General features: G+C 41.4%; 1 protein-coding gene and 1 non-coding gene across 2 annotated transcripts in view; both read left to right on the forward strand.

Annotated features, from left to right (window-relative positions):
• The window catches only part of Csnk2a1 (casein kinase 2 alpha 1), a 48,228-nt gene extending 37,824 nt beyond the window's left edge, over positions 1-10,404 (forward strand). The window contains exons 8-13 of the mRNA XM_008855133.2: positions 1,475-1,585; positions 3,828-3,929; positions 5,335-5,435; positions 6,162-6,310; positions 7,962-8,048; positions 10,089-10,404. Coding sequence (XP_008853355.1) covers positions 1,475-1,585; positions 3,828-3,929; positions 5,335-5,435; positions 6,162-6,310; positions 7,962-8,048; positions 10,089-10,204 — 666 coding nt within the window. The 3' untranslated portion in view covers positions 10,205-10,404. The remainder of the gene's footprint in view (positions 1-1,474; positions 1,586-3,827; positions 3,930-5,334; positions 5,436-6,161; positions 6,311-7,961; positions 8,049-10,088) is intronic.
• On the forward strand, positions 4,037-4,164 carry LOC115067958. The gene has a single exon (XR_003847318.1). It is a non-coding gene; the product is annotated as a small nucleolar RNA SNORA25 (small nucleolar RNA).
• Positions 10,405-16,961: the final 6,557 nt, after the last annotated feature.

Below are 16,961 nucleotides of genomic sequence, written 5' to 3' on the forward strand. Positions count from 1 at the left end.
TAGTTCCATCCATTTACCTGAAAATTTCATGATTTCATCTTTCTTTACTGCTGAGTAAAACTCCATCATACATATGAACCACATTTTCATTAACCACTCATCAATTGAGGGACACTTAGGTTGCTTCCATCTCTTAGCTATTGTGAAAAGAGCAGCAACAAACATGGATGTACAAGTATCTCTGCAATAGGATGAGTTCTTTGGGTATATGCCAATGAGTGGTATAACTGGCTCAAATGGTATGTTCATTTGTAGTTTTTAAAAAGTTCTCCACACTGCTTTCCATAGGGGTGCTGACTCTTTTTTTAATAAACCTATACAAAAGATGTATTTTCCCTAATGTCATTAAGTTCAATGTGAGTATTAAAAGCAAGATGAAATGTTCAGGAAATATTGTTTTTGTTTACAAAACTCATGAGGGCTCTAACTTCTATAAGCACTTTTGCATGAAAGCTGTAATGGCTACGATGCTTTATAGTATTTCAGTTTCATGGATTTTGGAGTTTTTTGTTTGTTTGTTTGAGACAGGTTCTTCCTGTAGCCCCACCTGGCCTGGAACTCACCATGTAGACCAGACTGGCCTCAAACTCACAAAGATCCACCTGCCTCTGCCTTCCAAGTCCTGGAATGAAGGTGTATACCACATTTGGCTAAATGAGTAGTTTTGAGAAACACACAAGCTCCCATGGGCACTCTGGAGACTGCCTAATGTCAGAATGACCCTGAATACAAGACCAGGCCAGTCTCGGCTGCATACTGAGACCTATTTCAAAAAAAAAAAAATCACAAAACCCAAAAGCAGCTACTTGAAAGATTGAAGCAGGAAAATCCTAAATTCAAGGTCATCCTGGGCTACAGAGTGAGTTCAAGGCCAACTTTGTCAATTTATTGAGATCCTACCTCAAAATTTAAAGCATTAAAGAAAAAACAAGGACTGGGTAGGTATCTTAGTGGCAGGGTACTTCCTTATCCATGTGCAAGTCTATCAATTCAGTGAGCCCTTAAAGAAATTTACAAAAACATAAAATGGAGGATGAGAATATCTTTCGAAGCTAGATTGTGGAGGAAGCTATATGTCAAGCTAAATAGTTTTATTTTTATCCTAAAGACTATAGTTTTATGTGTGTATTTTGTAGTACTGGGGATTGAACCCAAGGCCTTGCATAGGTTAGGAAAGCACTTTACCCCTCTCATCTAGTCCCTTTTTAAATTTTTATTTTGATACAGGATCTACTTACGCTTCTCAAGCTGACTTTGGCATCACTGTTTGGCCCAGGCATGCTTGAACTTGTGATGTAATCTCCTTCCTCAGTGTCAGAAGTAGCTGAGATTGTAGGCATGTGGCAATACATATGGTTGAAGGTTTTTGGTAGAGCGCAGCATGGATGACATGTTTTTTAGACTCCAGTGACAGGACAGGCATTTAGAAGATGGCATTGGTACATGACTTGCTCTCCCTTTCTCTCCCTTCCAGCTTCGACTAATAGACTGGGGTTTAGCTGAGTTTTACCATCCTGGCCAAGAATATAATGTCCGAGTTGCTTCCCGATACTTCAAAGGTCCTGAACTACTTGTAGATTATCAGGTGAGAAGAGAAGGACAAGTACAGTTCTGGTCTTGTGCTGATTTTGCACATGATTTGTAAAAAAAAAAAAAAAGTCAGTTTGTGCTTTTGAGTGAGTCATTTATGCATTTTTGTTTTGTTTTTCTTTCTGAGACAGGGTCTCCCTGTAGCCCCAGCTGGCCTGGAACTCACTGTGTAGTACGGGCTGACCTTGAGCTCATAGAGATCTGCCTGCCTCTGCCTCCCAAGTTCTGGGTTTAAAGGCAAGCGCCACCATGCTAGGCATAGCTCTCCTTTTTTAAGTGAAATGTAACAGATAAATGAGCTGTCTGCTATAAACTTTTTTGTGGTAATGTTAACATTATGGTCTGAAATTCCCTAAAGCAAAACTAAGAGATACCCAATAAAACATTCTCCTGACCTGGAAGGCATGTGGTGTACATCTTTTTCCAGTACTTAGGAAATGTAGGATCAGAAGTTCAAGGCCAGCCTAGGCTACATGAGACTCTGTCTCAAAAAGGGGAGGGGGAGCACATTCTCTTGTACTTCTAAATTTAACCTCAAATACAACACATACACACACACGCACACGCACACATGTGCCTTACATGGTAGTTTACCCTGATAACTCTTGCACTTGAAAGGCTGATGCAAAATGGTTGCCACAAGTTTGAGGCCTCCTGGGCTACAGTGTGAAACCCTGTCTCAAAAAAGGAAAAAAAAGAACTTTAGTAACGGATTTAATAATTTTTTTTTTTTAACGTGTATGAGTGTTATGCCTGCATGTAGGTAAGTACACCCGTGTTGTGCAATGCCCGCAGAGGACAGAAGACGCTGTTGGATCCCCTGGAAATGGAGTAACGGACAGTTGTTAGCTGCCATGTGGGTGCTGGGATTCAAACCTGGGTCTTCTGCAAGAACAACCAGTGTTCTTAACCGCTGAGCCATCTCTTCAGCCCCTGGTTTTAATAACTTTTAAGAGTTTTAAATCAAGTATTAAAAAAATACCTAGACATTCTTAACTACCTTTTATGCCAGGTCTTCCTGCGTTATTATTGGATGCATTTAAAAAGTTTCAGATGGGCTATAGAAATGGGTCAGGGGAGAAGAGCACTTCCTGCTTCTGCAAAGGGACCTGGAATTGTTTCCCAGCACTACATTGCATAACGCAGACGCACTTACACGTATGAAGAAAATACACTCATACACGTAAAATAAAATAAAAATAAATAAAGTTTCAAAAAAATTCTGAAATATTTGTGTAAAAAAGGGGCTAAAGAGATGGCTCAGTGGTTAAGAGCACTGACTGCTCTTGCAGAGGACCCAGGTAAGATTCCCAGCACCCACATGGCGGCTATGAACCCTCCTTAACTCCAGTTCCAGGGGAATCCAAAGCCCTCTTCTGACCTCCACAGCATTGCATGACATGGATGCACTCACATACATGCAGGCAATACATTCATACACATGAAAATAAACATTAGCTATGAACCATCCTTAACTCCAGTTCCAGGGGAATCTGAAGCCCTCTTCTGACCTCCACAGCATTGCATGACATGGATGCACTCACATACATGCAGGCAATACACTCATACACATAAAACAAACAAAAAAAAGGACACATACTAAAAGGTTTTCATAGACTAGCAGATTTGAGATTTTTTTTATATATCAAGATGTATCTGTTCCAGTAAAGACTGTTATTCTTCAAACCACACATTCTTGCATATTGTCAGGGTAACCCTAATTTGCTTTCCCCACACTTGCATCGCCTTCGACTTCCAAGTACTTTTCCTTTCTTTTCCATATCTTTTTGCCTAGGAGAGAAGAGATCCGAAGCCAACAGATGATATAAGTCATTATGTTAGCCCAGTGTCATTAGTGAAATTTCCTGACCTAGGCTGACTGGCTCTCTCCCGTCTCGAGTCCTTGGATTTCTTGGCATTGTAACAGTGGAGGTTTTCTTATGAAAGTGATAAATGCAGTTCTAAGTAGTGTGTACAGTTTATTTAAAAATTGCTCTGAAGGGCTAAAGAGAAAAAAACAACTGGGTTGAAATAAGGGCTAGGGATACAGCCCACGGGTAAAGCATTTGTCTAGCATTCACAAGGCCCTAGGTTCAATCCCTAGTACTCCAAAAAACAAACTGGGTGAAAGAAGGCATAAAAGGCTGAGAAAGAAATACTTGAAGATACTGATGTTTTTATTTGTGAGTGATAAGCTGGACATTCATGTGTGATTACAGTGAGTTTCCTTTGTGCAGATGTACGATTATAGTTTGGATATGTGGAGCTTGGGTTGTATGTTGGCAAGTATGATCTTCCGGAAGGAGCCATTTTTCCATGGACACGACAATTATGATCAGGTAATACTTGGTTTTCCATGAGTGGAAAACAGACCTGCCCACTCATTAGAAAGCTCAGTGGACCTGAGCTACAGTGTAAGACTGTGCCTTAAAAATTTCTGAAGTATAGGTCATTTCAAAGAGGGCTTGTTGGGCTGCAAACCCAAAGCTCTTAACACTGTGACCAAAGATAGAGGCTCTCCACAGAATGCCAGAGGTACTTCCTAGTGCTGTGTTCTTCTGAGGAGATACAGGCAGAAAAAAAAAGAAAAAAAATTGAAGTGTAATGTACATTGTACCCCGACATATACCAGGCCTGTTCCTGATATCAGAATGCTCCACTACTTAGTCAGCCTGCTTCGGTTGTCCTTAGTTTCATTGTAAAATGCATATAGAATACTCTATGAAAATATATACAATTCAAAGAATAAAATTGGGGCTTGCCGTGTAGCTTGATTGGTAGTATGCTTGCCTAGCATTAATGAAGGCCCCTATTCAGTCCCTAGCATTGTGTAAAATTAGGCTTGGTGGCACATGTGACAGGAAGATCAGAAGTTCAAGGTCATCCTCAACTACATAGTGAGTTTGAGGCCAGCCTGGGCTACACAAGACCCTGTTTTTCAAAAAAGAAAAAAAACTTAAAACTGTTACACAGATTTTTAAAACAATATATAGAATATCCTAGCATGATCTCTCATTAGAGAAGGAAACATTTTCTCCAGTGTGTTGGCTTATGTATGATATTACTGTGGTCATTTTCTCTATAGGAATTGAGTTTTAGATATGTCTATATTTCAATAGAAATGTATTTGTACTTTCTGAACTAATTATATTTGGTCCTTAAAGAAAAATCAAGGAACCATTTCATTCAAGGGAACCTGGGATGATACTAGGAAGGTAATTTTGCCTTGTTCCCTTGGGGCACAGTGGCCATTTTTAATGAGTCAAAGACAACCACCTAAAAGTAAACAGTTACACATCATGTACGATGCTGAACTGAGGAATATAGGAAAAAAAGAGGATTATTTCTCAAATAGCTTTTAGTTCATCTGTAGGGGAATGTAACAGTAAAGGCATTTAACTATAGTGATGCAAGTGAAATGTAACAAAGATGGCAATGAGGAGAATGCTGAGAAGTTAAAGGCAACTTCCCAAAAGAAGGGACATCATCATTTGAGTGGTTGAGGGTAGGTGGATTACATCAAGGGGACATTTTAAGGCAAAATAGTTAACTTTTTCTAACATTTCCATATTGAATTAGCAAAGGGGATTTATATGAACACTTGCTATGCACAGAAATTTGAATTGAAACATCAGAAGGTATTACTCATATGTAGGGCATCTTGATACCTTTTTGTTATTACTAGTTGTTGATTTGATTGTATGATGTGCTTGTGGTACGGTTTTTGTCTTTCTTCAATACTAGTTGGTGAGGATAGCCAAGGTTCTGGGGACCGAAGATTTGTATGACTATATTGACAAGTACAACATTGAATTAGATCCACGTTTCAATGATATCTTGGGCAGGTAAATCACAAAATTCTGTATCTGTGACTTTGAAATTTTGGGTCCTTGAAATAGCCATGTTCTTTTTGTTAATAATGCTCAGATAATCTGGTGAAAATTTGGTCAAACATAAAAATCTAGCCAGTCATAGTGAATGTACACCTTTACTCCCAGTACTCAGGAGCAGAGGCCAACTTGATCTAAATAGTGAGTTTCAGCCCAGCTGGGGCTACGATGAGACACTGTCTAAAGTACATATTTATTTATTTATTTATTTATTTATTTATTTAACTTGCTTCCTTTTTAATGGCAAGACCTTCTCCAAGAGAAGGAAAGAGACTCATTTCTGACAGCTGATTCTGGCACTGGTGGTGAGGCAGAATAGTAATACACTTGCCACTTCACGGGACTAGACTTCCTGATGCAAAGGCATTTGTTGGCCAGGTTTAAGAAATGCCAAGATGGAGAGGGGAAAGAGACCTTGTTAGCTCAGCTCCCTAACTTGCAGGAGGAACATTCCTATCCTAGAAAGTAACCTGAAGTTTGGTTCTTAAAACTGGGTAGGACCCAGTACTCCTTGCTACAGCACTGCCACTTCCAGTTGCCAATTGACTTTTTTGTCTTGTGTGTGTTATTCCCCTGCAATAAAATGGTACAAGACTGTTCTTTGAATTTTACCCCCTCTTAGCTGTTTGTTGGTCTTCTCTGCCCTGTGGCCCATTGATCACTTTCCCCTTTGTCTTATAGACACTCTCGTAAGCGATGGGAACGCTTTGTCCACAGTGAAAACCAGCACCTTGTCAGCCCTGAGGCCTTGGATTTTCTGGACAAGCTACTGCGATATGACCACCAGTCTCGACTCACTGCAAGAGAGGCCATGGAGCACCCTTACTTCTGTGAGTACAGTTAGTTCTGTGACCCCATCACTGACCAGCACACTGTATGAGGCAGGGGGGAACTTTATGTTGTAAACAAGTTTCTGGACCTGTAGATCAGAGCTAGAATCTAGTTCTTGTTAGTTCACCAAGAAGTTGTTTTACCCATACTGAGCCTCATTTTCTTCAAATGGGGTACTCATATCAGTTGTTATACAGAATTATTGGGAATTATTGGCTGAGGCTCAGTGGCAGAACACTTGCTTATTAGCATGCATGAGGCCCATAGTTCAGTCCACAGTACTGCCCCTCTCCCACCCCACATAAAAAGTATACAATAATGCTTAGCTGAAAATTTCAGTCTTTGCCAGGCAGAGTGGTTCATGCCTGTAATCCCAACACTTGAAAGGCTAAGGTAGGAGATTTACCACAAGTTCCAAGCCAGCCTAGGCTACAAAGTAAGACTCTAGCTCCAAAACAAACCAAGAAAAGAAGATGAATTCCCAGTGGCTGGTATAACATGGTTAGATTAAACAGGTCTTCTTCTGTCCTATCTCTAGTAATCATTTGTTGCAGAGAGCCAGTGAGGCTTACGAATATTTCTCTTTCATGAACACCTTGATTAAGGTTTATGGATATAGCTGACTGTGCCATCTGGTGAAATGCTGCTCCAGACCACTTGAGCTTCATAACAGTGTTCACTTCACCATTGTATTATTCCCTGAAGAATGGTGGGATAGATTTTGAGTAAGTCAGTTATCTTCTTGCCCAGTCGCCTATAACTGGAACAGACTGGCTAATTGCTGATTGGAATGAAAGGTAAAGTCTGTGGTTGTAGCATTGCCCTACAGCAGGGTACCAGTTAGTACCCTGCTCTGGACCAACTGATCTCTAAACCACTAAAATCAATTTACTGTTAATAAATTGCCATCCTGGTCAGGTTAGATTGTATTGTCTCCATTAATCTCCCTCATCTAGCATATTCATTTTGAATTAGCTCTACAGTGGATAATTACTCATCCTCTTACTGCTTTCAGACTTTTTTTATTTATTTGCATTTTTTATGTATGAGTATATTGCCTACATGCAGGTAAGTGCACCCATGTCATTCAGTGCCCATGGAGGTCAAAAGAGAGTGTTGGATTCCCCTGGAATTGGAGTTACAGATGGTTGTTAGCCATCATGTGGGTGCTGGGAATCGAACCCAGGTCCTCTGCAAGAGCAGTCAGTGCTCTTAACTACTGAGCTGTCTCTCCAACCCCAGATTTATTTTTTAAGCACAGTTGGACAAGACAGGTATTTCTGTTTATACTATTTGTCTAATTCATGGTAAAGGCAGTTGCTACTTTAAATTCTAGAAAGAACATGGAATAAAAAAAAAAAAAAGGATTGAATACATCGAGTAAAACAGAAGCTAAGGAGCTGGAGAGATGGCTCAGTGGTTAAGAGCACTGACTGCCCTTGCAGAGGATCCGGGTTCGATTCCCAGCACCTACATGGCGGCTATGAACCATCCTTAACTACAGTTCTAGGGGAATCTGACGCCCTCTTCTGACCTCCGCGGCATTGCACGACATGGGTGTACTCATATACGTGCAGGCAATGCACTCATACATACAAAATAATAAAATATTTAATAAAAAGCAGAAGCTAAACTTACTGTCTGTTTTAGACACTGTCGTGAAGGACCAGGCTCGAATGGGTTCATCTAGCATGGCAGGGGGCAGTACACCTGTCAGCAGCGCCAATATGATGTCAGGTCAGTTCACTGGCGAGTTCTTTCTTTTTGAAATGTCATAGTCAGTTACTATTCTTGATTTTGGTTCCCTCTTTTTGCCTGGTTTCTTGTGTATCTTTTCTGTAGATTAGTGAATGTGGATAGGTATGTGAACATTTGTTTGAGCATTTGGGGGTAGGGGGACAGAGGGACCTAGGGCTTACCAATGTGGTGAGGCTGTCTGGCCAGTGAGCCCCAGGGATCTGTTTTTCTCCCCCTTCCTAGCCCTGGGATTATAAACTCACACCCCTACCCCACACACAACTTTTTAAATGGATGCTGGGAATTTAACACACTTTGATGATGGAGCTACTTCCCTAACCCCATAGAATGTTTTAATAATATACTGACTAGTGTGTGGTTTTTCCCATCAGGTTTTGAATTGTTTTTGAAACCTGATATACTTCAGTGACACTGTCTTGACTAGGATATTAACAGTGTCTCCTGGTCAGAATTCCTGTATCCCTACTGAAAATTTCTTAAAGGGAGAATTGAATTCTCAACAAGCTTTAAAGAATAAAGTTTTATGCCAGGTGTGGTGGTGCACGCCTTTAATCCCAGCACTCGGTAGGCAGAGGCAGGCAGATCTCTGTGAGTTCAAGGCCAGCCTGGTCTACATAGTGAGTTCAAGGACAACAGGGTCTACAGGGAGACCCTATCTCAAAAAGACAAAAAAAAGAATAAAGTTTTGGGGGTTGGTTTTTTTTGTTGTTGTTATCTTTGATATTGGGTTTTGTTGTTAGTTAGTTTGTTTCATGTTTGAGTGTTTTGTCTACATGTATATAAGTATGCCCCTGTTGTGCAGTACCCATGGGGGCAGAAGAGGGTGTCTGATACCCATGGTTTTAGTTACTCATGATCCCAAAAATATTTATCTGGATACTATTGAGAGAAAACACACTCACATAACTTCTATTAGATTCTATTTTAATTATTTTATTACTATGCCTAATTTATAAACTAATTCTGTCTTGGGGGGGTAATTGTAGTAGAGATTTGGGTAATAGCCATGGTTTCAGGCACCTTGGGGTTCTTGGAACACATCCTCCACAGATGGGGGGAAGGACTGTTGTATTTGGGGAGGGGTAGTGTATATATATACCCATGTGCGCACCCACATACATAAGAATTAAAGAACTGGTTAATTGAGGGCAAGCTAACAAGTAATTGCAATAGAGAGCCAGAAGAAACCAAATGGAAATAAATTCCAAAACACAATCTTAGCTTAAAAACAAAAATGTTAACTGCATGTGGTGGCACACACCTTTAATACCAGCACTCTGGAGGTAGAGGTAAGCAGATATCTGAGATAGAGGCCAGCTTGATCTGTATAGCGAATTCCAGGCCAGCAGGGGTACAGGGAAATCCCGTTTCAACCTGTACCAAAAGGAAACAAAACCCGAAAATCTTCCTTTCCCCAGTTGACCTAAGTCCTGTTCTGTTCTGTATGAGACTACTTAGAGCTATTTAATGAAAATTGAATAAAAGCTAAAGGTTGAGTTCCCCAGTTGTAGTAGCCACATTTCAAGTGCTTAGTGGCCACATTTCTGCCAGAGGTCACCATGTTAGAAAGTGAAGTGCAGAACAGAGCTTCTGTTGGATTGCACTGCCCTAGATGGGCTGCTAATAGCATATGCACATAATTGCCCATCACTGGCTGTGGACCTTGGACATACTCCAAGCTTAAATCTCTACTTGTTTGCTAAATTCCTTGATTAGGATTTGTCATTCTAACTTGGATTTGTATGCATCAGACTTTGAAGTATGTATAAAAGTTTGACCTAGGAGCTAGAGAGATGGCTCAGCAGTTAGAAGCACTGACTGCTCTTGCAGAGGACCCAGGTTCAATTCCCAGCACGCACATGGTGGCTAACAACCATCCTTAACTCCAGTTAAGTGTGGCCAAGAGAAGTCTTTAATAAAGAATTTTCATTGTGTTACTTTTGGGATAAGTTTAATGAAAAATTGGTGACTGTGGTTGCCATAGTTGTCTTTAGCTCACTGTGAGCTGTTTTCTTTCAGGGATTTCTTCAGTGCCAACCCCCTCACCCCTTGGACCTCTGGCAGGCTCACCAGTGATTGCTGCTGCCAACCCCCTTGGGATGCCTGTTCCAGCGACTGCTGGCGCTCAGCAGTAATAACCCCATCTGTCTCCTGATGCCTGAGCAGAGGTGGGGAAATCCACCCTCTCCTTGCTGCAGCTTGCGCCTGGTGGGGAGGGGTGAAACACTTCAGAAGCACCGTGTCTGAACCGTTGCTTGTGGATTTATAGTAGTTGAGTCATAAAAAATTATAATAGGCTTTCTTCTTTTTTTTTTTTTTTTTTTTTTTTCTTTTTTAGGGTCTGTCTATCTTTTCAAAGAACCAGCTCTTGGATTTGTTGATTCTTTGTATTGTTTTCTTTGGGTTTGGGTTTCATTTGTATTGCCTTTCAAGTGTCTTGAGTTGCAATGTTAAGTAATTTATTTGTGTTCTTTCTGATTTTTTAATGTAGGCACTTCCCTTTAAGGACTGCTTTCAAAGTGTCCCAGAGATTTTGTTGTGTTGTATTGTCCTTCTCATTGAATTCCAGGAATTCTTTTATTTCTTTCTTATTTCTCCTTTCACCCACTCATTATTTAGGAGTGTGTTGTTTAATCACCGTGAGTTTGTGTAATGACTAGGGCTTTGTCTTGTATTTGACCTGAACTTGGTTAAACAAATCAACACTTCAGCGTGGATGGAAACCCCAACCCCTAGCTGTGGAGCTATTGACAGTTGATGACTGGAAGGTGAAGGAGAGTCAAAATTTCTAAGGCTCTCCCACACCACTACAGTGGGGTTGATCTCATGCTCCTCTGCAGAGATGATACAGGTGTAGCTTCTCAGGGGAGGGAAGGAAGGAGGAAGGGAGGCCCAGTCAACCCTGACCACTCTTCTGCCAGTCACTTACTTCACCTCACTCCAGAATTGATTCACTGGGGTTGGCCTGACTCTAGTGGACGTGCATCTTTGTTACATCCAGATGTTGAAATTCTGCCCAACCTGCAGACAGATCCTGACAGCTTCTGTTCCTAATGAATCATGTCTACTGACCTAACCCGAAATCATTTTAATTTTAGTTTAGGATTGTGATACCTTCTCTCCCAGGCTCCTTCCCACCCTGTTTTTCCCCTTTCATCTCCTGACATGCTGTTCTCCACAGCTTGTAGGAGAGGGAAGGCAAAATCTTTTTTAGCTTTTTTTTTGAATTGGCCATTTTGAAGTCAGTTACTGAGCATAATTTATTGCTTTTTAAAAAAGAAACATTGTCTATATAAGTTTCATGCTAGTAACTCTTAAGAGCTAACGGTGATGTGGCCACACTGGGATCATTTTAAGCTTTGTACCTTCTCCTGCCTTCCCCTTTCCTCATATGCCATCTAGTGATATGAGCTGCTTCTCAGAGTTGAACCTCTATCTGAGAGGCAGGAGCAGAGCCACTATCTCCAGTGAACCAGAAATGGTAGACCTCTAATTGTGGGAAACTATCAGTTCTCTTGTTACGGCCCTGCCATCCCTTGCTGTGTGTATATATAATACTTTGTTCTTCATATGTGAAAGATCCAGTGTTGGAATTCTTTGGTGTAAATAAACATTTGGTTTTATTTATCAAGGTTAGATTTAAGTTCCCTGTGTAAAGGTCTCGCTGGGTGGGTGTCTCACATTCAAACCTGAGGGGCCTACAGCCCATACCATGATGGTTTCCCAAGGCCCTTGTTTTTATACACCCCTCATAGGACCATGGTACTGGGCAGGGCAGAGAGGCCTTAAAAAAAGCATCACAAGCCAAAGCGTCTCTGGGGGATTAAGGATCCTTTGCCATAAAACTCATTTTGTGTCTCAGCAGTGCAGGGACTGGGGATAGGAAAAGTCGCTAGTTTTTGTGTGTTTGTGTGTGTATAAAGTGGACTTTCCACTGTAATCAACCACCTAAGTTTATCAGGTGCTTCACTGAGGAAGCCTAGTTTTTTAAGCACAATAGCAAAACTATCAGCTCTGTATTTTCTCCTGTTATTTCATTACAGTAGCTGCTTTTGGGGACTAAGAAAAAAATCTTCCAATGTATTTTAAGGCCTAAAATCTTAGTTCCCCGTCCTCCTACCTTTATAGATTCGCAGCCTTTCTCACCTGGGCATCATAGATAAACATAATTGTTTGGGGAGTTGAATTTAATGAATTTACCTAACTTTGTAACCCATTTTGGCTTTAGTAACTTCACCGAGGTGGTGGCTTTAGGGAATGTCTTGATTAAGTGGAGGATGCTAACACCTTTCCTAATGTTTCTCGACCACAGAGCTGAAGGGAAAATATTCTTACTCTGCAGAGTGATTTTCTTCCTTTTGACCACTTACAGTTTCTATATATTGTACTTGATCCTTATGCCCTAGAATGCTGTGAGGGTTACCAAGTTGAATCTGTGCAGCGCTAAACACACCAGGTGTGCCAGAGCTATGGTTTGTGATTGTACTGGATCGTGATTTAAACAAGATACTTAGGACAGGTGAATTCTTTTTTTTAAGGTGGAGAGGAAGATTGTAGATCAGGACTCCACACCTGCTCATAGCTTGGAAATCTAGGTGTGGCTGAGGCTGGTATGGAGAGCTACACACAGATAGGCCTCCTCCCACTCATCAGAGCTGGTGCAAGAGCTGAGGGTGACTGCAGAGGCCACTGAAACACCACCTAAGAGCCTTTTAAAATAGATAGAAGTTAAAAAAAAAATCAAGGAGTCACTGCAGAAAGGTGGAGAGTTTAAAAAGGCCTGATTGGGTGGGGGTAGGGAGGGCCAGGGTTTACAGAGTAACGGCTTCTGTGCTGTAAATGACCTCGTCTGTGCACCTTGTATTGGACACTAGTTCTCAGCACGTCTATGTCTACATTGCTTAGATGGCAGGAAATGGAGGCCAGTGTAAAACAGCTGTGTTGGCAGTTCCTCTGGAGTATTTTTTAACTTTGTTTGAAGTGTGCCCTCCCCCCTTTAAGTTTAAAGTCAAAAATCCCCTCCTTGAATTATTGATTGTAATTGTATTGTAATTGGTATGACTAAGACATAACTGTGCTGGGAAGAAGTTGTGCCATGAAGGTCTTTAATTTTTTTTAAATAAAAACATTTAAATAAATGAAATGTCCCTGCAGCCTGAGCAATATGCTTCTCCAACCGACACCGTGTGTGCTGAATAGATGTCTTAGTTTTCATGTAATGTGAATTTAATACTAGACTTGTGGTGATGTTAGGTGGGAGGAATTGATAGTGATCATGAAGTCTGAAATCTTGAGAGTTTTGACACTGAGGTACAATGGAAGGGAGCACTCTGGTGCTGAGCAAGTCCTGTTTCATTTTTGCCTCTGCCCCACATGTGGTTACTAGGCACTAGGCACATCACCTAACTTCTAAATTCAATACTTCTGATAAATGAGGCCACTGTTCTTTGCAAGAGTGTATTCATGCCCAGTGTCTGGCACCTGTTCAGGCCTAATTCCTCTGCTCCTCTTGTGTGAGGGTTAGTCCTTGGTTTCACTTTGTCATCAATTCATAATACAGTCTGGCAGAGGCTCTTTCTCCTCAGGACCTATGTATGTTTAAGCAGGGGAAAACTGAATGAATTGTCATCTGAGATCTTTCTCAGCTCTAACACTGATTTAGAAACTTATGAATGGTGCTTAAATAAGTCTATGGAAACAGCTTGTTTTAGGGCAGCAGGGTGTAGGGGGAGGAGGGAGTATTTGGTGAAGGGTTACCCTTGAAGGAGGCCTGGCCTGAAAGTATGCTGGTGAGTTTGTGGGAACATGTTTGGCAGCCTAAACACAAACCACCCAAAGGAGTGATAGAAGAAGAAAAACTGGTAACTGACTTAATATCAAGAGAGTAAAATCTACATGAATAGAATACAGTTGCCATTTATTTCTCACTTAACCACAGTTTTATGTAACTGGGAATGCCAGGTATAGTGGTGCATACCTTTAATCTCAGCACTCAGGAGGCAAAGACAAGCAGATCTCTGAGTTCCAGGTCAGCCTGGTTTAAATAGTGAGTTCCCTGTCAGCCAAGGCTATATATACTGAGACCCTGACTTTTTTTTTCTCATTTGTCTTAATTGTTCACAGCATAGTATTTAACAGCTCCAACATGTTGGAGTTGAGTTTATTGAGGGTTGAGAGGTAAAGTTTAAGAAATTATCATGTAACATATTACAATTAGAACTGACCATTTGAGAGCCAGACGTGGTGGCGCACACCACTCGGGAGGCAGAGGCAAGTGAATCTCTGTGAGTTCAAGGCCAACCTGGTCTACATAGTGAGTTCCAGGCCAGCTGGGGCTACAGGGAGACTCTGTCTCAAAAAGACATCCCCCCACCCAGAAAAAAAGACGGGTGTGGTGGTACATGCCTTTAATCCCAGCACTTGGGAGGCAGAGGGAGGTGGATCTCCGTGAGTTCAAGGCCAGCCTGGTCTACACAGTGAGTTCCAGGCCAGCTGGGGCTACAGGGAGACCCTGTCTCAAAAAGAAAAAAGAAATGACCACTTGAACATATGAGCATATTCCTGAAAAAATGTAGTTCTTTTACCACTGCCCACAAACTCCTACCAGCAGATTCTCTGTCAGGGGTAGGCTTGGGTCTGAGGAGTTGTGCTAGTCACTAGGCCTTCCCCACCTTCCTGCTGGTGATTTTCTTCCCTTGCATGCTTCAGTTTTAGGGAATGTCCCTGGCCATAGATAGCATGTCTTCTAGAAAGACTGGTTTCCAGGGCCCTTTCTTGGTTAAGGGGAAAGGTCAGCCAAAGGGCTTTGAAGTGGCTGTTTGTTCCCTCCAGAAAGGGGTCTGCAAACCTGATCTTGCTCCTCCTAGCTAAAGTAACCTCTCCTTGCCCCTCCAGCTCTTACTGCTGTCTCTGGCTTTCTCTTCAGCCACCTGAACTTTTATTATATTATTTGTTGATGTAATTGGCGTAGTTGTCTGTCTTTTGCACTTGCTCCCTGGTACCCTTACTTGTCATAGTAAAACCTGCATCTAAAAACCTTTTTCTAAAATCTAAGTCATTATCTCCCAGAATTGAAGAGGCCTAAGTGGAATAGCCTAATGCTTAATAAATGTGTGGTTCCCTCCTCCACTCCCACTGCCAGCCACCTCTCCCTACCTCACATAGTGAATAAGTGGAAGTATCATGGCATAAACAACACCTCAAGATCATAAGAACTTTGTCCTTAAATTTAACTATAATTAAAAGCTGCAGGCCAGACTGGATTAATAGGACAAGAAAAAAAAAACGCTTATTTAATGAGCCCCTAGTGAAATCATAAGTGGCTGAAGGCTAATCAGTAGGCCAATTTAGTAGACTTACTGCAGTAATCTCGCTTGTTTGTTCTTTGAGACAAGGTCTCCCTGTAGCCCTAGCTGGCCTGGAACTGGCTATGTAGACCAGGCTGGTCTCAGTCTCAGAGGTCCTCCTTCCTCTGCTTCTGTGAGATTGTAGGCATGGTGGCTGGCCCACAATTTCTGTTTTTTAACATTTGTTTTTAATGATACAAAATTCAAGCTGTTTTCCAGATAAGATGGATATATAGTGCCACAAGATATTTTGGTTCTGTAATCTCTTCATGTAGATGAGTATTTTGTAGACTCTAACTGTCCTTTGATGCTATAATAGTACCAACCACTTCCAAGAACAGCCTAGCAGACTTGCAAATGCCCTGCATCAAACAAGTGATAACAGCTATAGAAGAGTGACCACACAAGGTCAGTCTATTACTAACAGAGACTGGATCCCTGTGTGCCCTCTCTGGTCATAATCTTCTCTTCTTCCCTGTCCCATAGGTACCAATATTCTCTTCATAGGTAGAATTGAAGTAAAAGTACCTGTTTTATACCCCAGTTGTTCAGATTAGATGATAAGTGTAAGTACCCAGCACAGTGTCTAACCAGATGTTGGTTTCTTACTTTGAATTATGTAGTTACACAGATCATATATTCTGAAAGGATGCTACCTCTATGGGGATGCCTCAGAGGATGGCAGCAAAGTCTATACCAGAAGAAAAGTCCCTGCATTAAGCATATAGGCTAACACAGCAGTCTGCGTGCTTTGCACAAAGACCAGCCTCTCCTGAATTTTTTTCTTTTTTCTTTTACTTTTTAAATTTTTTATGTGTATGAGTCTATTGCCTGCATGTATGTGAGTGCACCCGTGTTGTGCAATACCACAGAAGTCAGAAGAGGGCTTCCAGTTCCTCTGGAACTGGAGTTAAGGACAGTTCATAACCACCATGTCTGTGCTGGGCATTGAACCCAAGTCCTCTGCAAGAACAGTCAGTGCTCTTAACTGCTGAGCCATCTCTCCAGCCCCTTTCTTTTTTTTTTTGTCTTTTTGAGACAGGGTCTCCCTGTAGCCCCAGCTGTCCTGGAACTCACTATGTAGACCAGGCTGGCCTTGAACTCACAAAGATCCGCCTGCCTCTGCCTTGCAGGTGCTGGGATTAAAGGCATGCGCTGCCACACCTGGCTAAAAAAATAATGTTTTTACAAAAAAAATTAAGTCTCACACTATAGCCCAAGTTGGCCTAGAACTCCCTGTGTAGCCCAGACCTTGAATTTAATAATCCTGCTTCAGCTCTCCAAATACTGGGATTACAGGTATATGAGATATAATGAAATTTAAAATCTTTTAATTCCTAGAAAGTTACTGGAGTAACTTAGTGGACCAGCTCTTGGTTAACATGCATAAGACTCTGGAGTCTAGCTCTAGCACTGCAATAAATAAATTGATTATGTAGGAAGATTAAAGATTTCCAGCTAACATGGTAGACTGAGCTAACTTGTATAGTGTATTATTTGCTGTGCTAAAACAGCAAAACTAAGGCTACTTAGAGAAGAAAGAGTT

This window comes from Nannospalax galili, unplaced genomic scaffold (assembly GCF_000622305.1).
Source record: "Nannospalax galili isolate Female #2095 unplaced genomic scaffold, S.galili_v1.0 scaffold2568, whole genome shotgun sequence".
NCBI lineage: Eukaryota > Metazoa > Chordata > Mammalia > Rodentia > Spalacidae > Nannospalax > Nannospalax galili.